The sequence below is a fragment of the Cyphellophora attinorum genome, assembly GCF_001299255.1.
Source record: "Cyphellophora attinorum strain CBS 131958 chromosome Unknown Contig25, whole genome shotgun sequence".
Lineage (NCBI taxonomy): Eukaryota > Fungi > Ascomycota > Eurotiomycetes > Chaetothyriales > Cyphellophoraceae > Cyphellophora > Cyphellophora attinorum.
This window is the reverse complement of record NW_017253253.1, coordinates 26,762-47,638: the sequence shown is the minus strand read 5'-3', so window position 1 is coordinate 47,638 and position 20,877 is coordinate 26,762. Positions and strand designations below refer to the sequence as shown.

The following is a 20,877-nucleotide window of genomic DNA, read 5'->3' as shown; positions in this document are numbered from 1 at the left end:
ACTCCAGCCACACTTTTCTCGTATCTCGTCTCGCGTTCCATACATCCCTCACAGCTTCATGAGTTGAAGATGCGGCTGTATAGTAGTTCGTGCCTTCCCAGCCACAGATCCAGAGCAGGCACGACCTGACCAGCGTCTTCGGGCTGCAGGAACCATACAGCCTCCAAGCTCTTTTTCACTAGAGTCTGAAGCTGCTCTGAGGCAAGAATGGAATGCGACATGTACGGTCCCATCACAGATGCTCTCACTGCAGCACTGAGCACGGCTTTGACATGATTCAGGAGGAATAGATAGCCAACTTCTTCCAAGTTCAATCCCAAAGCTAGACAGACTACTCCCCATATAGGTGCCATGTGGCCGTTAACCGTGACCACATCTTGGGAAAGCGCAGCGATCTTCATATCCTTAGCAAATGTTTCGATACAAGTGACTGCCTCAAGGCTATCGTCAGAGTACTGGCCGTGCCTTGAAATAGCAAATGCCTTTTCCCAGATACTCAGGAGTGCTCTGCCTTGCGCAACACTTGACCGCCGAGCAACCGTGCACGGTGTAGATGCGTCTAAGTCGTTGTCCAGATCCATGAGCGAGAGCGGATCACGGAAGGCAGCCAGAACATATGGTAGGTTCGTGTAGGCGACTGCCTGAATTGAGAGCTTCAGAAATTGGTGGAACAGGGTGAGCGTGGTAGCTCCTGCAGGTGGTGGCTTGTGATGAGCCAAGAACGATTCCAGACCGCTCGAGTAGGCGAAAGACCCAAGTGGGAGGCTGAGTCTGACAGAAGCATTAAGTTGTGAATCGATGGACCCAGTGGTAGAGTGGCTATGGTGGGCGCATAGCTAGCCCTGGCCACCATTGCAGGGCGTGTCTGGCCGTGGCTGACATCGCCGTTGAGTGAGGCATTGCGGGGAGCTGTTGCTCGGGCTTCCGCTTGTTGGAGGACCGCTTTGGCCGTAAGCAGTTCGAGCTCGAGCTGAGCTACATGCGCACGAAGGCGTTCGCTGTCGGAAGCATTCATCAAGCCATACTGCAGGCTCTGCGTGTGTAGTAGAAGAATTCTAGCTCAGAAGGGAGTCTGATATGTGAAGTCTAGCCCCTGGTGTGGAGAAGCATCCTCCGCACATCAGATCGACTGACGTCGATCTCTTGACAGCTTTATTCTAGACAGTCATATCTCACACGCATCTCGCTTTGTAGTCGACGCGTTTCGGTTCAAGCTCCGTACTAGCGACACTTTTCGAGCGACAGCAGCCATGCGCCGGTGACCACAATCCTGCAGCAGTTCCGATGTCAGGCAAGAGAGTGCTCGACGCCATCGCTCTCCTCAGTGCCTCCAAGAATGTCGTCGCCAAACACTTCGACATACGGCTCGCACAAGCGTCAGTATACACCCAGACATCTTCGATATTCAAGGCCGTGAGGACACAAGCTCCAGCGCCGTTCGCTGCCGCTGCTCAGAACTTCAGCAATGCTGTCTACAGAGGAGCCAAAAGTCGAGAGGGGATCGAGCAGGACCACTTCTACGAACGATCGCAAGAGCACGAGGCAGCGGACGCCCCGCCACGGCAAGATCTAGATGTCGACCAACGCGAGGCTGGACGGCGTCCATATCCTGATGGAACGATACCTCCCGAGAACAGTCCTGTGGGTGCAGAGAAAGGCGATCCAGAGTCCTTCAGTCGAAGACCTTTAGGAGAATTTGTCCAGCACCCTGTAAGAGCAGAAGATGGCATGACTGTCGACTCTTCCGGAGCCTCCACCATACCAGAACCGTCTGTGGCAAAGCCCATGTCTTCCTTGGAAGCTCGCGAAGCCCAGCGAATGGCTGAAGATCAGATACCGGCGACAAGCGCAGATCCGCCAACAGAAGAAATGATGAAGGACTTCACGATAGAGCAGGAGCAAGATGTATTCTACCAGCCACCAGGGACCGCCTCGCCCGTCCTCTCGGCACTACCACGCACCCGAGTACCAAAGATCGAGAACGACTTTCAAGGCGGCGACTCTCACATTCCGAAGGACATTAATGCCGACGTCTACTATCACGGAAGCAAAGAGGGAGAGGCTGGCCACGCTGAGGCTGAGCCGACGGACGAAGAGCTATCCCAGATATTTCACAACCCACGGGTCGCTAGTATGCTGGGCAGGGGCAAGGCAAAGTATGCTCCAGGAGGCATCGCTGGCAGGAAGTTCCATACAAGCGCTCGGATGTCACAGAAGAGCGCAGAGGCGGAGAAGAAAGACATTGAGAACCTTGCCGCGGAGATGGCCAAGGATGCTCAGCAAGCACCGGTAAGCTGTCCATGCCACATTTGTGGATGTCGCAACTGATCAATCAATAGCTGACTTGCAGCAGTCAGTGAAGCAAGCCAAACCGTACGAGATGCGAGAGTCGCGTGTCCCGTCGTCACGCTTCGGTCGCATAGTCGAGTACGGCGGCCTAGCTGCGTCCATGGCCTTTGGTGCAGTAAGCGAAAGCGTGAGCAGATCCGGCGGATCGAATGGGTCAATCTGGTTGAGCGCAGCAAACATGGAAAGACTTGTGGCGAAGCTCTCGAAGATGCGTGGAGCTGCTCTGAAATTGGGCCAGATGATGAGCTTTCAAGATTCCAAAATGTTACCGAAGCCGATACATGATGTGTTGCGACGGGTACAGGATCAAGCAGACTACATGCCTGCATCACAGCGGAATCAGGTCATAGAGGCAGATCTAGGAGCGAATTGGAGGAATCTTTTCATGCAATTCGATGAGAAGCCCATCGCTGCAGCTTCGATCGGTCAGGTGCACAGCGGGACGCTGAAAGATGGCAGGAGGGTAGCTGTCAAAGTGCAATATCCAGGTGTTGCAGACTCGATATCGTCCGACCTCAATAATCTGTCCTTGCTTCTGACCGCGTCACGACTGCTTCCGAAAGGTCTCTATCTAGACAAGACCATTGCCAATGCTCGAACAGAGCTCGGCTGGGAGTGCGACTATGTGCGGGAAGCAGATGGGGCGCGAAGATTCAAGAAGCTGCTGGCGGACGAGCCCGATGTCTTTGCTGTTCCAACTATCATCGATGAAGCATCAGGAAAGAGGGTGTTAACCATGGAGATGATGGAAGGCACAGCCATCACCAAAATCCCAGACTTTACGCAAGAGCAGAAGGACTGGATCGGCACTCAGATCCTCCGCCTCTGCTTGAGAGAAATCATCGAATTTCACTACATGCAATCAGATCCCAACTGGACCAACTTCCTGTACAATCGAGCATCGAACAAGCTTGAGCTCCTGGACTTTGGCGCCTGCAGAGACTACCCGGAGAAATTCATCAAGCTGTACACCCAGGTCTTGGATGCTGCTTCAAGAAGTGATCGAAAGGGCGTTGCAGACTTTTCGACCGAGCTGGGCTATCTCACAGGTTATGAATCGAAGACGATGCGCGAGGCTCACGTCGATTCCGTCATGACGTTGGCTGAGCCGTTTCTGGACGACGCACCAGACGTTTATGACTTCCGAGACCAGACGATCACTGACCGAGTCCGTGGTCTCATTCCCGTGATGGTCCGGGAGCGTCTTGCTCCGCCTCCTGAGGAGACATACAGCCTGCATCGGAAGCTGAGCGGGGCGTTTCTGCTGTGCGCGAAGCTCGAGAGCCGCGTTCCCTGTAAGAGCCTCTTCCAGGATGCAATGAAGAAAGCTGGCCTGCGGTGAGCGGCTAGAACGCCGAATCCTGGTCTTCTTCATCGGTGTGCTCCAAAATCGTCTCTCTGAGCAATGCTTGTCTCCGGGTTCCTGGACTCAGTGGACTACTAGCCGACGAAGCAGGTTGAGGCATCGTGATCCTGCCGCGAGGCTCCTGGACTAGCGGTGCTGCCGTTCTTCTTCGGGCATCTGTCGCGAGTCGTTGTTGCCTCTGAAGCTCTCTAAGCTTCTTCTCCTGCCGCGCTGCTCGATAAGATTGCGCGTCAAGACCTCGGGGGAGCTGCTCGTCTGTTGATTTCTCCGACGCCTCTGCTGGCTCATGCTTTGGCTCGGGTTTTCGGTCAAGCTTCAACACGACTGTGATCACGCGCATTGTGTAGTGGAGGCCCAGCCCGAAGATGACACCGATGACGACCGCTGCGCCAAGGAAGTACCATAATGCCTTTTGCTGACCTTAGTACTTGTATCAAGCCGGGAGGAGTCTTACTTACCTCGAAGTGAGCAAGTACTCTGACCGGTATCATCGTGGCTTCCTTGAAGACATAGCCCAAATAGATTACAGGTGATAAGAGAATGAGAATCAACCTCACGAGCAACAAAATGATGTAGTAAAATGGAAACAACGTGTAGTAGAGGATAGAGCCTGCCACAGCCAGACCTTCATGCAGATGCATAGCGAGCGCCAGACCGCCTTCTGGAGGCCGTTCACCTTCGAGGTTGTAGTAAATCTCACTGTGATATTCGATGGAGATGCAGATACCTCATATTGACCGAATGCTCAGTAAAGAATATGTGTGATGGAGGTCTTGGTGTAGTCACCTCTTCAGCTCCTGCAAGTGATTGACTCGTCGAAGTGCGCCTGCCAGATCGTTCGGAGTCAGCTCGGTCAGGCACACCCCGCACCCAAATTCAAGCCCCAGAACCCTCAGTCCAGCTAGCGGTAGCCCTCGGACGCTTCAACGTCTTCCGTCAAAAGTCCAACGTCACTCCCTCGAACCTTCACATCTCATATCCGTACTTGCAATTCCCAGCTCAGCGAGAGACGAAGTTCGCATCTTCGCGTTGTTATGCAATCGGATCCCCGTACAATTCCGTCTGATTTCCTGCCATCATAATCACACGAGAGTGCCCTCTACTCACCGCCGCCGCTCGATTCGTCGGCGTGCATGAGGTCGCGCGACACACAACTTGAACTCGAACCGAAATATTCTCGAGACCAGAAGTATCATCAAGATGGGCAATCAGGCTTCATCGGAGGAGAAGAAGAGCTCCCGCACCTCACACCATCCACCTCCGGTAGAGAAAGACCGCAGAGTCAACCGCAGACAATCAGTCCAAGCACTGCAGGTCAACAGCCGAGCTGCCAACCCAGATCCCGCCGCAACGACGGCCAGCGCAACGGCCACGACGAGCTCAAGACCTTTTGAGACGAGTGAACTCGCACAGTATGTTCAAGCCTCACCATCGCCCGACAGCAGTGCCAAACGAGTCAGTCGCATGCCATCACGGCGCAAGAGAGAAGAGGGAGAGCCAAGCCGATCGAAGGCCTCACCGGTGTCCGTGCCCAGTGTTGCCCAATCATCGGTCCCAATGAAAGTACCCGTCTCACGCAGCAAGCAAGAAGCCATGGAGAAGAAGGCCTTTGAGGAGACATGGGACAACCCACCTAAGCCGAGTCAATACGATGGCGCTGACGACCGTCGCTACTTACCTGCCTCAGAGATGCGTCCACAACGCATGCCATTGCCCATCGCGGGTGAAGTGCAGCCTATTCCAGAGTCACCCACACTCGAGCCCGCCGATGCCGGCATGCAAGATGTCCCCATCTTCGACGACGATGTCGGTGGCTTGGCGCCTGAGGCACAGCAGCTACGCCGCAAGTCATCTGTCATGAGTGCAGGCAGCACTGACGATGAGGAGATGGACGAAGAACTACCACCAGCTGATCCTGCCGCTGGTACTGTGCAAACGACCATCGAGTGGCTTCATGCAGGCAGTCGAGTCTTTATCACGGGCACGTTTGCCAATTGGGAGCGAAAGTTCAAGATGCATCATCTGTAAGTACAACGTTTTCTTTGTCTGCCGGGCCTCGGATCTGCATCCACCCGCAACCCCAACCCCGGCCCGCACCTATGACCGTCTTCCACCCGAAACTGGACAGAACGTGTCTGAGGTCCTCGATGCGGACTGTGCGGCATGACAGTAGTCACAAGTAGCCACGTTCATGTAGGCTGTAGCTGACACTTTGGTATAGGAAGGATGGCAGAAAAGGTCACTTCGTCAGCTTGGCCCTTCCTCCTGGCACTCACCACCTTATGTTTCTCGTCGACGAAGTCATGACGACCAACCCGGATCTTCCCACCGCTGTCGACTATAACAATGTCCTTGTTAACTACATCGAGATCGCCACGGAAGATGTCGCCAAGGCACGACGTGAGAGCACTCAGGCCCCTCCAGAGGAGCGTGATATTCCCCAGCCCACACAACAGCAGGCTATGGATGATGACGATGGCATCGAAGTGCCCATGGACGAGGAAGCTGACCTGCTTGCCGAGGAGATCCTGCCGGGGGACTTTCGTCAGATCATCCCACAGGCTCTGGACGACATTGATCTGGACGAGCGGGATCAGAAATATCAGGATGCTTTGCACGTCATCAGTACCACCACAGGCCCGCCAAGTCTGCCGCTGTTCCTGGGTAAGGCCATCCTCAACGGTGTGCTGCCGAACAAGGACGATAGCAGCGTGTTGGGGTTGCCGAATCATACTGTTCTCAATCACCTGATGACTAGCAGCGTCAGAAATGGGGTTCTGGCGACTAGTACCACCACGAGGTACAAGAAGAAGGTATGTCTCCCTCTAGCGAGTCGTCTTGTGACCTTGAAAGCTGACTTGTGGCGTTAGTATGTGACCACGATCAGCTTCAAGCCGGTGCCGGTACCGAGGACCGATAGAGCAGCACCTGGGCAGTGAGTGGCGTGAGAAATGTGATCATGTCTCAACACGCCCGCGACAGGTCAGATTGTCGACGACAGACTTGCTTTCTCGACATGCATAGCGTGGGTGGCCGATCGTGGCAGTCGTTGATGAGCGAGGAGGCCATGCCCGAGCCATGGTTGAACATCCAGGCTAATCGCATTCCCTTCTGCGAAGAAACGATGTAAGCTCTGCGTTAACAGTGCTCCCCGCCATCAAGAGCACCAGGTCTCAACATACACTGAGTTGTCCGTGCGGCCGATGGAAACCACTTCAGTCGTGTTGGAACGGATGAGCACTTTGATACCTTTTTATGCATCATATGGTCCTTGGAAGGACTTCCCGATCAAACCTGCACGACACAAAACTTCTCGGGCAGAAGAGCTCCATGATCTGCCAAATTACTGGCTTCCGTGGCTGACAGATGGCGGTGAGCGCCACAGGCTCGTTGATGATAGGCAGCTGAGATAGCAGTCCAGATGTGCCAGGGCGAGCACGATGGCGACTGTCATCGTAGACCATGGTCATGGTTAGAGCTCCAACAAAATTTAGACTCTTCGCTCGCACTTCTCGAATAGCCTGAGTTTGTTGTTGTGCGCCGTCCCCCTAAAAGTCTCTTGTAAACTTGTTGCTGGGAGCCGAGTCATTAGCTCAATCATCCCTCCAGCCCACCCAAACATCATCCGTCCTGAATCGTTGCGTGCAAGTACTGTCCTCGAGCTCAGTAGTCTGCCCAGTCTCATACGCCAACAACCCCGCATGTGCAATCATGATGCCGTTGTCGATGCAGAACCTCTCATCGGTAGCATAGACGCTCCCACCACGAGACTCGGCCATCATGCCCATCATCTCCTGTACGCGCAAGTTGCAGCCGACTCCACCGACCACCAAAACTTGACCACTCCCAACATGCGCCATCGCCCGCTCGGTGATCTCGACCAGCATCGCGAAGACGGTCTCCTGCAGCGTGAAACACAGGTCTTCTGGCGTTATGGCGTCTCCTTCGGGACTCTTCAGCGTGCCGGCGCGCATCTGCGCTGCCAACTCGTCCATTCGTGCAAGAATCCCAGAGAAGCTCACATCCATCCCCTTGACGGCATAGGGAATGTCGAGAATATGCCGCCCCTTCTTGGCAAGTTGCTCAATGTTATATCCAGGCGCGGGATCGTTGGGGATATTGAGCGTCCGCGCAAACCGATCGAGACAGTTTCCCACAGCGATATCCAGCGTCTCACCAAAGATTCGATATCGATTGCTAGCGTAGGCAATAACCTGCGTGTTCCCACCAGAGACATACAGCACGACGGGGTTCTGCGCGTGCGTGATCGTGCGGCCCATCTCGATATGCCCGACGCAATGGTTCACGCCCACGAGCGGCTTGTCCCATAGCAGAGCGAGGGTCCGAGCGGCGATAGCAACGGACTGCAAGGGGGCGCCCATACCTGGGCCTTTGGTGTAGCAGATGCATGAGATGGCGGAGAGGGGGATGTTGGCTTCCCGGAGGCAGTCGAGGGTGAGTTTGGCGACGTGTGAGCGGTGGTGGAGGGCGGTGTCTTTGGGCAGGAAGCCAGCGCCAGGTGGGGAGTGGTAGGTGTGGCGGAGGTTGGAGAGGATGAAGCTGGAGTTTTTGGTGGTTTTGGAGTTGAGGGGGGATGGGTGGTGGATGATGCCGACGCCGAGTTTGTTGGCGCTGCCTTCGAGGCCGACGGCGTACATGGTGGTGAGTAGTCAAGGCGAGTGATTGTGTGGTGTTTGGCGTGTGGTGGGAATGGGAGAGGAGTGGGTCGGAGACACTTCAGTCTGGGATCGATATCTGCCTGTGAGTGATTTCACCAACTGACGACTTCTCTGTCTATCTTACAACCTCAGTCTGCTTCCCATGCTAGCCTGGGAAGTTGCTCTGTTGTCTTGTCAAAAAGGCAGGAAGCAAACATGCCACACGGGGTTAAGAGTATCCAATTTGCTAGCGCCGGCAGAACTATGCTTCCGGCCCGCGAGTGGAGACGCACGCCACCTGTCTCATGCCACTGCAATGCACACCATTGCTTCTCACATCGTCCTACCTCGCAGAGAACTGCCAGGCAAACTGCTTAGCCACATCCTTCTACCAGTGCACTTGCCAACTGCGTCAACCTGCTCTCCGGGCCTCTCCTGGCAAAATGGCGGATCCAGCCGACGATTTCGCGGCTCGCAGCGGACGCTTCGTCGAGTGGTTTAAATCGATCGAAGGGACTTCGCTCTCAGACAAGATCTCTCTGGTGGACCTAAGATCAGAAGGTGCCGGACGTGGCGTTAGTAAGTGATTGGTGCCGAGGCTACAGATCACGATACCTCCCAGAAGAAAATACTGACCCAAGTCCGTATAGTCGCGCGTGAAGATATCCCAGTGAACGAGGTTCTATTTCGGGTTCCACGAAGTATGGTCCTTGAGGCCCCAGATATTGTGGTTCATCCGACCGGGGAAAAGCGCTGCCAGGTGCTCACCATCTCGGCCCATCGAAATCATGGGAACGACGCCGGGCTGACATCTGTCCTCATATGTTTGGAAGGGCAAGGTTCGTGGCTGCCTCTCATTGTCACAATCATCCACGAGTACCTGAAAGGCGAAGAGTCCTACTGGTACCCATATTTCCAGGTCCTGCCCACTACTTTCAACACCCTTATGTTCTGGAACGAGCATGAGGTGGCGGAGCTCCAGGCTTCTGCTGTCGTAAAGAAAATCGGAAAGTCGGAGGTGGAGAAGGAATGGAAACAAAAGATCATAATGCCAATGCTGGCCCAGCCTCTCGCCTTCCCATTGGAGGAGGTTGAGGAGGAGGCAAAGATCGCTAGACTGACTGAGCTGGCTCACATGGCAGCAAGCTTGATCTCAGCTTACTCGTTCGATCTCGACCGCGACGAAGACGACGGTAACAAGGACGACGGCGACGAAGACGACCTTCGCGAGGACGATGAAGTCGACCCGCTCAAGGGCATGGTAAGTTTCAGCATCCAAGCCGATAGCTACCAAAAGGCAGCCGGGTTGTGACCAAAAGTACTGGGCGCTTTTTCCAAAAGCACCCTCCCTGGCCAGAACACCCACGAGGCTTCTATCCTTCATACCGACGCTCGACTGAGGCTTGTCTCAAGCCCAACAACTCAGTCAGCGGAACGGTGCCAGGGCCTCAGTGCCCTCCACGAGGAATCCATGAAGCGCAGCATGTGTGGCTCGAGCATGGAAGGTGGTCGACTTGGAGAAAACGCCCAGTACTTAGAGCCACACCTGGGCAGCTGCATCAGTCTTTTGTCCACTCATACTCGTCGCCTTAGAATACATGCTGATCAAGCATTCCTTCAGGTACCATTTGCGGACATGCTCAATGCCGACGCCGACCTCAACAATGCTCGATTGTCGCAAGAAGATGATAACCTGGTCATGTACACGATCCGTCCAGTCAAAGCTGGAGAGCAACTATACAACGATTACGGCGAACTACCTCGCTCGGAACTGCTTCGCTGCTATGGCTACATCACTCCCAACTACGCACAGTATGACGTGGCCGAACTCGCCCATGATTTGCTTGTGGAGCTCGCCGGTCTTGAAGATCCTAAGAACAACGAGGCTTGGCGCCGTGCTGTGGCCAGGCTCGATGACAAGGAAGTTCTTGATGACGGCTATTCGATCTACTTGCGGAGCCCGGTCGGAGGGCCCGACGCGTACGTTCCGGAAGATCTTCGCACTGTACTACGTGCCCTGACGACCTTTACTGCGTCAGGATTCTCCAAGTTCAAGGTCGGTCAAGCGATGACTAAAGAGGAGGCAACATTACTCTCGGCAGCTGCATCCAGACGATTGTCTGAGTATGCGACTACTCTGGAGGAAGATCGCAGAATCTCTGCTCAATCACCCGTCGCCCTTCCCAACGAGCACGTCCAGGCATCGCGGTACACCGCCGCTGTCGTAGTACGTCAAAGTGAAAAGGAGATCCTCCAATTACTCATCGATCGTTGTGCCGCTCACCTTACGCAGCTGCAAGCTGAGTCACAAGCAACGGCACGGGAGAGCCAGAAGAAGCGAAAGCTGGGCGATGACCAGCACAGATCACGAAAGGCAGTCAAAGCTAACGGACATCGCTGAGCTGGAAAGGAGTTCATTCATTCGCCTATGGGCAGGATCTCTCGACGAATACCAAGTCAGAGAGCATGCTCGCTTAGCATTGCTCGTCTGGAATACCAGTCAAAAATGCTGGTGGAAGCTTCCAAGCGTGGATCGAGTCCGACGATGCGAAACCTTTCATCGCCTATCTACCTGGTCCTGCATGCCTGCAAAGCGACTTATGCCGATGCTGTCAATCGACACTGCATCGCAACTGCTGTGGTACATTGTTCAGCTCACAAAGAGCGGAGAGTGTTTGAAATTGTGCTCTCATCGATATTGCCTAAGGTGGGAAATTGTGCGCGCATGTCTCTACGATGCGGCAACAGCAGGCATTTCGGACTGCGGAATGGTGAGCCGGCGTCCAGGGACAGTCGTACTCTGGTCAATGGGTCGCTGTTGAGGTGCAGCCAGATGTGCGCGGAGTGCAATGTGGCTGGATTCTGGTATCTGGACCTGGTCTTCAACTTCACTGTCGGAGTGGTCGGTATCGAATTTCCATCTGTCATCGAGAACTGGATCATGGACCGGCTGTGCTTTGGTGCGGAGCGGGAAGCGTCTGTCAATCATCACCCGACCACCTCGACCAATTCGTCGCCGGAATGCGGGCATAGGATCTGGACCGTCGCTGTCGTCTACGGGACTAGCATAGCGGAACGGCGTCGACGACCTCGATCTCTCCTTCAATTCAATCTGACCTTCTCCATTCGGCTGTGTTTCCTCTTCCGAGTTACTAGCAGGCGGGGTTGGTAATTGTGCAGCCATGGCTTTTCTGAATTCTGGCTGTTGGACATCCGGTTCTGGCTCTGGTGTAAGTGGCGCTTTCGTTCTATCGACATATCCTTCGTTCCACCGCTTGTGCTTCTCGACATTCAGATGGATCTCTTGCTGGATTGTCCGCGTCTTCTCGCCCCAAACTTCTTCCAAGGTCCGCAGGTCGTGCGATGTACCGTGTGGCAGCCCCGGCATACGCATTTGCTGTGCAAACGCAGCTTGGTTTGGAGTCATGCCCGGCGTCACCTTCTGTTTCTTCTGATTGATCAGCAGTTCCTCATCGCCTTTGATGGCGAGTTTTCGCTTTGTCTCACGGAATGCTTGGCGCTGCTCGAATACTAGCCGATCGATCTCGAGACTTTCTTTTCGCATCTGCTCACGCCGCTTGACCATGAGCATGAGGTTACGGGCACTTTCGAGTTCCATACGAAGTTTTCGCAACTTGTCGGCACTTTGAAGATCGCGGTTTCTCGTCTTCCGAATCTGTCGCAATTCACGGCGGCGGAAACACACGTACGGATCCGAATCGTCAGACTCCTGTCCTGTTTCGAACTTGAGATGAGGCGACAAGTCCCGATTACTACTGGTGGTCCGCCGCAGCGCCCAGTGTTCGTATATGATTCTGGTGAGTGCTCGAACGTGGTCCGGATGACTTTCGTCAAATTGCTCCTGCAGCTCATCGAGTGAGAGCACAGGTGGACTATCGACGGCAGCATACGGTTGTTTGGTATGAGCGGATTGTTCGAAGAAGTTCATGACATCCTCAAACTGGTCCTCGCTGATTTGAGGTTGATTTGGCTGCAACTTGGCGTTGATGAGCTTCAATGCCAGCTCATCCTCCTCATCCATGCAATACGGCGTACCTGCACAGTCCTCGACTGTAGCTGACGACCGGATGTATGTTGCTGGCTGCTGCCATCCTTTGGTGTACAGGACGTCATACTGGATGTCACTAGCAATGGTAGGTGGAGTTGGGATGTATCCGTCTGGCACGGCACCATCCTTGGCGGCTTGTGATGCTTTGATTGCCTGCTGAAGATGGTATTCCTGTGTGCGACAGTCAGTATTGATGCAAATTGCGGCAACGATGATATCGTCGATGAAAATGATGTGGTTGTCGATGGAAGCGACGGCAAAGGTAAGTGCCAAGACCAGCGCAAAAATGGGGAGCGAGTGCAGTGCAAAGTGGAAGGAATAGGACAACTCACAGCTTCTTCAGCTTTCTCGACGCCAGTCTCAACAGGACCGCGACCAGAATCAACGTCAACAACATTTTCAATTTGGTCTTCGCGGACTATCTGAATATGCTGTCGAGATTGAAGCTTTTTAGGTCGAGTTGTCGTGCGACGTGCACTCGACATGCTGCAATGACAGCAGGCATGCCAGTGAACACCAAACTTGAGGTGTTGGAGTTTGGTAGGTAAGAGCCACTAGGGGCCGGTGTTTGGTAGAAACGCTTCAGCGCGACATCCAAAAACCGCGAAACAACGTGGCAGACTCAATTAAGGTTGATAATTCTTGTGTCTGGATGCAAAATGTAGCGTTTGACTCTGCGAATACAGTTTCGAAGAGAAATGGATAAAAAAGTCGCTAGGGAATCCGAATTGCGATGAAGAAGTTCGCGACTGCTTTTTTTCGAGGTCGCTTTAGGTGAGTGCTAGAGGGAGAGTGAGGATTTCTGCAGGCGATAACGAGGGGCAACGCTTGGGTGCTTGCGTCGTTAGCTTTCACAATCAGCCCTTTTTTGGGGCTTCACCCCTTCAAAATTGGGCACCTGCGACTCCAAGTGACCAGCCCCGAATCGACGGCAGCTTCGGCAGCAATTGCAATTTGCCAGGGTTCACTGGTGAATTGATCATGTGACTGACGACAAGACATTGGAATTTCAAGAGGCAGCGGAAAAGGCGATTATGCACCGCCACAGTGGTGTGTTTGCTTCCCCTGAATACTAAGATCAGCATGAGAGACAATAGTATCAATCAGCATTCAGCAATCATCCGTAGTCTGAAACGAATGCGCATTCAACACCGGCAGCTACGTCGATAGATTGCAGTTGCAAGTCCAGTCGTGCCATCTCGACTGTCCTTGCGCATCGAGTTCTGTGAATGAAGAATGGCACAGCCACATTTGTGTGGCTTGACCCCGCTGCTAGTATCGGTGTCCGCTTGGTGGTCTCGTAACCGCACTACTTGCACACCACCATCTGCGGTTCTCAAACTTCACTGCTTATGCTTGCCACTCCCACTGAACAATTCGTCGAAGCTGATCCGATCCTGCTCGCCTGACCACGCTCGATCGACACCACTCAGAGAGTCTGCGAATAGCCCGCCCCCGATTCACAACCCGCCTCACTCCATAGCGAACCCTACAAAGAAGTTCGCCGGCCATGTCGGCCTCGGACATGCCTGATGCGATAGGCAGTCCTTCAGAGCCTAATAATGCCGCGCTCTACGAGTCGAGACGGAGACAGACTGTGACTGGAACACAAATACTGGACAATATAGTCGCGGGATCCAATTGTGCGCAGTCTCACCGCAGCCTGAGAGGGCGTCGACTAATGCGTTGAGCAGTTGACAAAGATGAGGTCGACAGATTACGGAAACGCTTCATGAAATTGGACAAGGTACGGGAAAGCGCCTGATGGAGAGGGCGTACACTGATCAGGATGTGCAGGACAACAGCGGTACCATCGAGCGAGAAGAGTTCCTGTCCCTGCCACAGGTTTCCTCGAATCCACTGGCCACAAGGTGATGAGCGCATGGTTGCGTCTCCGAGCGCTGCTAACAGCTGCGCAGGATGATCGCCATCTTCGACGAGGACGGTGGGGGCGACGTCGACTTCCAGGAATTCGTGCTCGGCCTGTCAGCCTTCTCATCGAAGGGCAACAAGGAGGAAAAGTACAAGTTCGCGTTCAAGGTCTACGACATCGATCGGGACGGCTACATCTCAAATGGCGAGCTGTTCATCGTTCTCAAGATGATGGTTGGTTCGAACTTGAAGGACCAGCAGTTGCAGCAGATTGTGGACAAGACTATCATGGAGGCCGATAAGGACGGCGATGGCAAGATCAGCTTCGAAGAGTTCCAGGCTATGGTTGAGAATACAGATGTTAGCATGAGCATGACGTTGGGTGAGTATCGCATTTGAGTCCGAGGACAGCGCTAGTCGTGCTTACATCCAAGCAGATCAATTTTGAGAAGCTAAACCCATCGCAAGACATCAATCACTGCGATTATGCAACGGCGTTGTTGTGACATGGCCGGCTCTGTCAGCACTATACACATGCATCTCGCACGGTGTCCGGAACGAAGTCACGAGGTAGATCGACGACGAGGAATACATCCATGGAGCGCCCAGGCTGGTTCTGATCCTTTCAATTGCTGTCTAGTCGTGACCACACAGATTCTGTGTTCAAAAGCCTCTGCTGTCTATCTTGTTCCCACAAGGTAATACATTGACATTCTGCATTGCCGGCACTGCGTGCCAAGCATTGTGTCTGCAATTGCGCTTGAAGTCGCGAACTCGACAGGCGCGGCTGCCTGAATCTGAGCCAAGGTTCAGCAGAGATTATTGGAAGTGACATCGCGAATTGCGCTTCGATGTATATACAACAACACAGCCACAGCGTCCCCTAAAGCTTACCACAGTGTGGGGGATTTATAGGAAGGGTGCATGCGCCACAGATCATAAAAAGCCACACGATCTGGAGGTGTTCACCTGTCCCCACGAATCGAACATTACTACGAAAACCCAGAATCAGATATTCGAAACATCATACGCTGCCGCATATTACCCAGCCGCTTGCAGCTAGCACGGTGTAGAATCACTGCTTGTCGGGCTTCGCCAAACCCAGCCCAGCCGTCATTCCATTCCAGACGTCGTCAGAAATGACATCAGAGGGCACCCCATGCCAAGTTTCCTGGCCCTTGCACGCGACGCTATCACTGCATCATCGCTGTGCTCCTCCCGTGCAGGGAAACCTGGCCAGAGCATAAAAACTGGGAACAGGCCCTGTGTGCTCGCGTTCTTTTGATATCTATATCTTGATTCCTTCTTGACGCTCAACTCACGACCTCAGCTCATCCACATACAACAGCTAAGCCAACCGCCAAGCACAAGCACCATCACTCCAACCTCAACCCACCACATCAACAACAAGGAACCACAAACATGGGTCTCTTCAGCAAGAAGGATAATACTGTCCCGGCCACCCAGGCCCCACCCGCAACCTACAACAACGCGCCCCACGGCCACCACACCACGCGGCACTCCACCGACAGCCACCGCCGCAACAATGGAGGCGGCATGTTCTCGCGCCGCCGCTCCTCATCCCTGTCCTCTTCTGACTTCGAGGACAACCGCAAGAACAGCGGCGGCCTTCTGCACCGCGGCAACCGCAACAGTCAATCCATGAACCACGGCCACCCACCTGCTGCCCGCACTGGTGGCGGCATGTTCTCGCGCAACCGTGACATGGAAGATCCTAGCATTGCCGCTGCTCGTGAACGCGTGCAGATTGCGGAACAATCGGAGCGGGATGCGGAGAGGGCTCTGATGCATTCCAGGAATGCTGTGCAGGATGCTAAGGCTCATGTTAGGAATTTGGAGGTTGAGGCTGCCGAGGATGCCCGGAGGGCTAAGGCCAAGCAGAGTGCTGCGAAGGATATTGGGAAGCATAGCAGCAAGCTTGGACGGAAGTTCTAGATCATGGCTACCAGAGACTCTAGATGTCGGCAGGGATCAGTGAAGGAAGGTCAGGGTATTGTGTCGAGCTTCGTGTTTTCATAACGATGTGATGAGAATGTGTTGGCGTTCAGCATGGAATATCAGAGAGTGTACAATAATCATATTCAAATCAACAAATGTCCGTGTCCATAGGCGCAAGGTGCACAGTCTTTTTGGGTCGAGTTTTATGGATGAGTACCAGTTGCGAATTTCGCCGCGGCAGGAAGTTTGTATGCAGCGCCCGATTCGAGCTGTGCCTCACAATCTTCCTCGTCGTTTATCCTCTGCGATCTTCAAGATCGGCTTGAGGTTTTCTCTCTGCACCCTTTGCCAGAGGTCTCCCTTTCCTTGCTCCCGTCCCTTTGCATCTTCCCTCCGGAACCACTCCTCAGCAGTCTTGATCCGGCTGGGGAAGATCTCGTCCAGCAACTTGTAGTCTCGCTTGATGATTGCTTTCTCGTCGTTTCCGTGTGAGTACTTCCACATGTTGAGAAATCCTGTGAAGTTCAGCCTGTTCGTGAAGGTTGCTGGATCATTCTTGTCGTTGTTATATCCACACGGCTGATCGGCGATTGGAGCCATAGGACCAGTGGCCCAGAAGTCTTCCAAGGTCGTGTCGATATATTGAGCAGGGTGACCAGTGACTTTCGTGAAGGCCTTTGCTAGGTCATGGTAGCTGATGTGGTCGATGGCGACTTCCAGGTCTTGTCCCGCAATGCGATCTGGGTTGTCGAACATCCATCTGACGTAGTACTCGCAATCGTCGAGGGCGACGTGGACGACGCCTCCGCCGTGCTCGCCAAGTGGAACGCGCCATGTTGCGGTGCCATTCTCGATGCTGGGGGTGAACATTGTGTTGGAAGAGATGCTCATCTCGATATATGGGCCAGTGGTGAACGAAGCAGCTCCCATCCGATTGCCGTTCTGCTTGTTCTGCTCCAAGAGCCACTCAGACATACGGCCTTTGGCATCGTAGTGGCCTGTTCGGAATTTGGGGTCGAAGCCGCTTTTCTTGTAGACGTAATCGAGGTTGCCGTGGACGTAGAACTTGATGCCTTCCTCGATTGCGAGCTCGTATGCTCGGATAGTCCAGTAGATCTCGGTCTTTTCGCCGCAGTTGAAGCCGTCGATCTGATAATGTTAGCCAATTGTGGCAATCAGTCGGGCAAAATATCACATTGACAAAGGCCCCATCGCAGCCTCGGAAGCCATTTCTCAGATCTTGCTCTGAAGCGAAGGTGCCTTCAACGAGTTCGACGTTACCCAAGGCGAGCAGCTGCTGAGCTCGAGCAGACTTCCCATCTCTGGTGAGAATTCGACAGAAGTACTTTTTGTCTTTCACAAGGCCTCTCACCACTGGAATGCCTTGAGCACCCGTCCCGCCAACAACGAATATTCGTGATGTTTGGTAAGAAGACATGCTGCCTGATGGTGTTTCGACAGCTTCGGATCCTATCGACCAGCTATGGTGCTTTGCTTTTGTAGTCGGAAGAAGCCAAGGACGATTACTAGTATACCTCCTACCTGTTCTGGCGTGATATGCTCGACTCACGACCGTGGACTCACATATTTGTCAATTGGTCATGCCATTACTCCGTCGGTCTTAGAGATGCGCCGCTAACGCCACTCCTCGTGCGACTGTTACAACATGCACGAATCTGCATGCATTGGTGCATCTGAACTTTGATGATTAGTAGAGTTGAAGCATCAAGTTGACCTCGGCATTCTCTAGAAGCTTTGTCGTCGTTGAAGACGAACGCAAGCTGATCAGTCGATGACACGATTCCGAGGCTCTAGTGACAGGCTTGCTTGAGAACAGGCTGATCACCAGCGAGAATGGCAAGAATGCATGTTCATGTCACAGTGCCAGTGTCTACCGATTCGAAGGAGCCCAAAAGACCGAAGCTTGTTGAAGGTGTCACCAGCAAACGGGCGCTAGTACTGATCAGGGTTAGTTTGTTTACCTGACGTACCTGGAAAGTCGATTGGAGTCACGGTGTGGCCGCTCAACCCGAACCCTCTCCCAATTCCTTGCACACGAGCATATCCTTAGCGAGCACGAGATTTGCATTCCTTGCTCGCTCCACGGCGAATGAGCTTCTGTGGTAATAAGTGCAGCACTTCTCAACCTCTATAGCTGCCTCCGAGAAGGCCATCGTCATCATGGCTCGCCGGTCTGCACGATTGAGCAAGGCTCCTCAGGTTCGTTGTGCCTTCTCTTTGTTGACGTTTCTCCGAATTCGCTGACCACAATCATACAGGCCAATGTCAACAAACCTCTGCCAAAGGAGCCTCAGCTCGGCAGTGTGTTGGAACGAGAGGAGTCTGCGGAAGAGGAAGATCAACTGCAGTCCATTGGGAACGTACTTCACCGATCTACAGAATCGAAAGAAGATCAGCAACTCGAGGAGATGACCAAGATCGACACTCCAAAGACCGCCCCGCGACCGACCAAGTCAGACATGCATCCTAAGAGCGCATACGTCTCAACGGCGCCATCGCCCATGGGGTCTGGGAAGAGACTGGGCTTCAAGGATATCACACAGCCTCGTATATCTACAGCAAGCGCACAAAATACTCCCTCTCATTCGGCCAACAAGCAGTCTCCTGCGCCGGCCTTCACCTTCGGCTCCGAATCAATCCTCAGCCGCGAAGCACAGAAGATGATGGAGAACGTTCGAGAGGATGCTGCACGCATCAAAGCTGAGATGAAGGCGCAAAAAGACCTACAAGATGCAAGAGACGGTGAGGCCGAAGCAATGTACAATCCATATGGTCGGAAGCTTGCCCGACCCAAGGCCAAAGCTGGACGATTCAGTGATGTTCATATGGCTGAGTTCAAGAAGATGGACTCGATCGCCAATCACCCTTCCTCCTTCAGAGCTCGACCAGGCTATGCCCAGCCGACTACCACACAGTCACTCAAGCGCAGTCCATCCAAGGCTGGCCTCGACGAGCCAGAGCGACCTCAGACTGCCGGCAAGGGTACTCCAGGAAAGCAACTTGCCGGCTCGTTCGGTCGTCCGTTGTCCAGAGGTACATACCACTCTATACCTCAGTCCGCGGCTCAGCAGCAGAGCTCTAGTCCAGCCAAGCGCGCTCGACGCTCAGAACATGAGGACGTTTCGACAACTCGTACGGTAGAAGAGCCTACTTTGAAGCCCTCTGGCATTCCGAAATCCACAAGTAGTCTCTTCTCACCAACAAAAGCCTCGCTTGCCCGCGCCGCTCAGTCCTCGCCCGGAAAGCGATCCATGCTGCCCCGATCACAACCCGCGAAAGGCCTCAGAGAAAAAGCGCGACAGAGTATGGGCCGTACATCTGCTGCTATGTCCAAGTTTACCTCCAAGCTGCTGGAAGTTCAGAACGAAGTACGAAGGGAGCAGCCCTCCATCCGCAAGTCTGCAAGCGCTGCCAACCTCTTCAGCCCACAACCACAAGCAAAACTGCCACCAGTTGCTCCAATGACCGTCGGTCCGTCTTTCGCCTCACGACTGCCAACGTTCTCGGGCCTCAAGTCGATTCTGCGTTCTCCTCACAAGGCATCTGGCGATCGACAAGGAACTCCCAAGCGTCCCAACACCGCTGCGGGCATTCCCGAGACTACCAAGAAGGTCGACTTCACACCTAGCGTTAAGTCCCGCTACGCTGTGAAGCTCACAAACAGCAGTCCAAGTCCTGCCAAGCTCGTGCAGCCGGAAGAGTCTGGTCGACGCGCTTCACGAGGCTCGATGTTCAGTTCTGCTGCTTATACCCTGCCGGAAGACCACGATGAATCCTGGGAGGATGCGTCCAGCAGTCCTGTCGAGTACCCCGTCCTCCCGACTCTGTCTCACGGTTCTCGAGCCGGTCCAGTCGTGCATACAGTCGATCAGAGACTCAAAGACCTGCCGAGGCCTGGCTCCAAGGACTTTAAATCTATCTTCACTGATCTGCATCCCAAGCGTAGTGCAGATACACAACCGACCTCTACCACCGCGCCAAACACGATCACAAGATCACCGAAAGACACAAGTACTCGTCCGTCGCGTCCATCGACCATCAGACGTGTGCGAAGCTCCAACGCGCCTGAGCTTGTCGAACCCTTCGCCGACACTGAGGTCGCTACCATGGCCCATGGCCTGCCTGCGAAGAAGCGCCGTCGCGAATCTATGTACTTCGATACCCATGAAGATACTCATGAGGCTTCTAAGGAGAACCAGCCTGTGCCTGGAGCATGGGATGACGGCGAAGAATCAGAGGACGAAGGTGCAAAGCGATCGAAGAGGACCAAAACATTCGAGTTCAAGGATATCGACACCACGCAGAAGGTGCCCATGGTCAGTCCAAAGAAGAAGAGTGCCGCCCGCGAAGCTGCAGCTCGAAGTGCTCGTGACCGCAAGTCGATGGTTCCTGGTCAGCAGAAAGGCACTCCTGGCCGAGGCTTGAGCATGAGTCGTTTGAACATGCTGTCTCAGCCCAAGACTCGATAAGTGTCGATATCGATTCCTTGAGCAGCACTTTCGCTGCGTCTCTGGAGGGGTCGAGAAGCGCTTCGGCTCGACTTCGTGGGAGCTCGCGACTCCAGAGAAAGGGGACGACACTTC

General features: G+C 53.9%; 11 protein-coding genes across 11 annotated transcripts; 6 read left to right on the top strand and 5 right to left on the bottom strand.

Moving 5' to 3' along the window:
- Nucleotides 1-56: 56 nt before the first annotated feature.
- On the bottom strand, nt 57-581 carry AB675_1440 (putative urease accessory UreF-like protein; the record flags this gene model as incomplete). Its single annotated transcript, XM_018141332.1, has 1 exon — nt 57-581. One exon carries the CDS (start codon nt 579-581, stop codon nt 57-59), a length of 525 nt encoding a protein of 174 aa, XP_017997191.1.
- Nucleotides 582-1,284: 703 nt separating this feature from the next.
- On the top strand, nt 1,285-3,691 carry AB675_1439 (Atypical kinase COQ8, mitochondrial; the record flags this gene model as incomplete). Its single annotated transcript, XM_018141330.1, has 2 exons — nt 1,285-2,289; nt 2,354-3,691. The coding sequence occupies 2 exons, from the start codon at nt 1,285-1,287 to the stop codon at nt 3,689-3,691; spliced, it is 2,343 nt and encodes a 780-aa protein (XP_017997246.1).
- A 98-nt stretch (nt 3,692-3,789) lies between these two features.
- AB675_1438 (uncharacterized protein) lies at nt 3,790-4,356 on the bottom strand (the record flags this gene model as incomplete). Its single annotated transcript, XM_018141329.1, has 3 exons — nt 3,790-3,893; nt 3,953-4,124; nt 4,174-4,356. The coding sequence occupies 3 exons, from the start codon at nt 4,354-4,356 to the stop codon at nt 3,790-3,792; spliced, it is 459 nt and encodes a 152-aa protein (XP_017997198.1).
- Nucleotides 4,357-4,915: 559 nt separating this feature from the next.
- AB675_1437 (SNF1 protein kinase subunit beta-2) lies at nt 4,916-6,654 on the top strand (the record flags this gene model as incomplete). The annotated part of the gene is made up of 3 exons (XM_018141328.1): nt 4,916-5,739; nt 5,937-6,528; nt 6,586-6,654. The coding sequence occupies 3 exons, from the start codon at nt 4,916-4,918 to the stop codon at nt 6,652-6,654; spliced, it is 1,485 nt and encodes a 494-aa protein (XP_017997186.1).
- Nucleotides 6,655-7,263: 609 nt separating this feature from the next.
- On the bottom strand, nt 7,264-8,373 carry AB675_1436 (tRNA N6-adenosine threonylcarbamoyltransferase; the record flags this gene model as incomplete). Its single annotated transcript, XM_018141327.1, has 2 exons — nt 7,264-7,288; nt 7,634-8,373. 2 exons carry the CDS (start codon nt 8,371-8,373, stop codon nt 7,264-7,266), a joined length of 765 nt encoding a protein of 254 aa, XP_017997155.1.
- Nucleotides 8,374-8,816: 443 nt separating this feature from the next.
- On the top strand, nt 8,817-10,774 carry AB675_1435 (Ribosomal lysine N-methyltransferase 4; the record flags this gene model as incomplete). Its single annotated transcript, XM_018141326.1, has 3 exons — nt 8,817-8,952; nt 9,024-9,634; nt 9,995-10,774. 3 exons carry the CDS (start codon nt 8,817-8,819, stop codon nt 10,772-10,774), a joined length of 1,527 nt encoding a protein of 508 aa, XP_017997260.1.
- A 330-nt stretch (nt 10,775-11,104) lies between these two features.
- On the bottom strand, nt 11,105-12,927 carry AB675_1434 (Enhancer of polycomb-like protein 1; the record flags this gene model as incomplete). The annotated part of the gene is made up of 2 exons (XM_018141325.1): nt 11,105-12,613; nt 12,775-12,927. The coding sequence occupies 2 exons, from the start codon at nt 12,925-12,927 to the stop codon at nt 11,105-11,107; spliced, it is 1,662 nt and encodes a 553-aa protein (XP_017997281.1).
- A 1,025-nt stretch (nt 12,928-13,952) lies between these two features.
- Nucleotides 13,953-14,762, top strand: AB675_1433 (Calcineurin subunit B; the record flags this gene model as incomplete). The annotated part of the gene is made up of 5 exons (XM_018141324.1): nt 13,953-14,085; nt 14,137-14,189; nt 14,240-14,313; nt 14,362-14,696; nt 14,752-14,762. The coding sequence occupies 5 exons, from the start codon at nt 13,953-13,955 to the stop codon at nt 14,760-14,762; spliced, it is 606 nt and encodes a 201-aa protein (XP_017997185.1).
- Nucleotides 14,763-15,736: 974 nt separating this feature from the next.
- AB675_1432 (uncharacterized protein) lies at nt 15,737-16,270 on the top strand (the record flags this gene model as incomplete). The annotated part of the gene is made up of 1 exon (XM_018141323.1): nt 15,737-16,270. The coding sequence occupies one exon, from the start codon at nt 15,737-15,739 to the stop codon at nt 16,268-16,270; it is 534 nt and encodes a 177-aa protein (XP_017997161.1).
- A 279-nt stretch (nt 16,271-16,549) lies between these two features.
- Nucleotides 16,550-17,711, bottom strand: AB675_1431 (uncharacterized protein; the record flags this gene model as incomplete). The annotated part of the gene is made up of 2 exons (XM_018141322.1): nt 16,550-17,422; nt 17,469-17,711. 2 exons carry the CDS (start codon nt 17,709-17,711, stop codon nt 16,550-16,552), a joined length of 1,116 nt encoding a protein of 371 aa, XP_017997268.1.
- Nucleotides 17,712-18,454: 743 nt separating this feature from the next.
- AB675_1430 (uncharacterized protein) lies at nt 18,455-20,763 on the top strand (the record flags this gene model as incomplete). Its single annotated transcript, XM_018141321.1, has 2 exons — nt 18,455-18,493; nt 18,553-20,763. 2 exons carry the CDS (start codon nt 18,455-18,457, stop codon nt 20,761-20,763), a joined length of 2,250 nt encoding a protein of 749 aa, XP_017997199.1.
- Between the last annotated feature and the right edge of the window lie 114 nt (nt 20,764-20,877).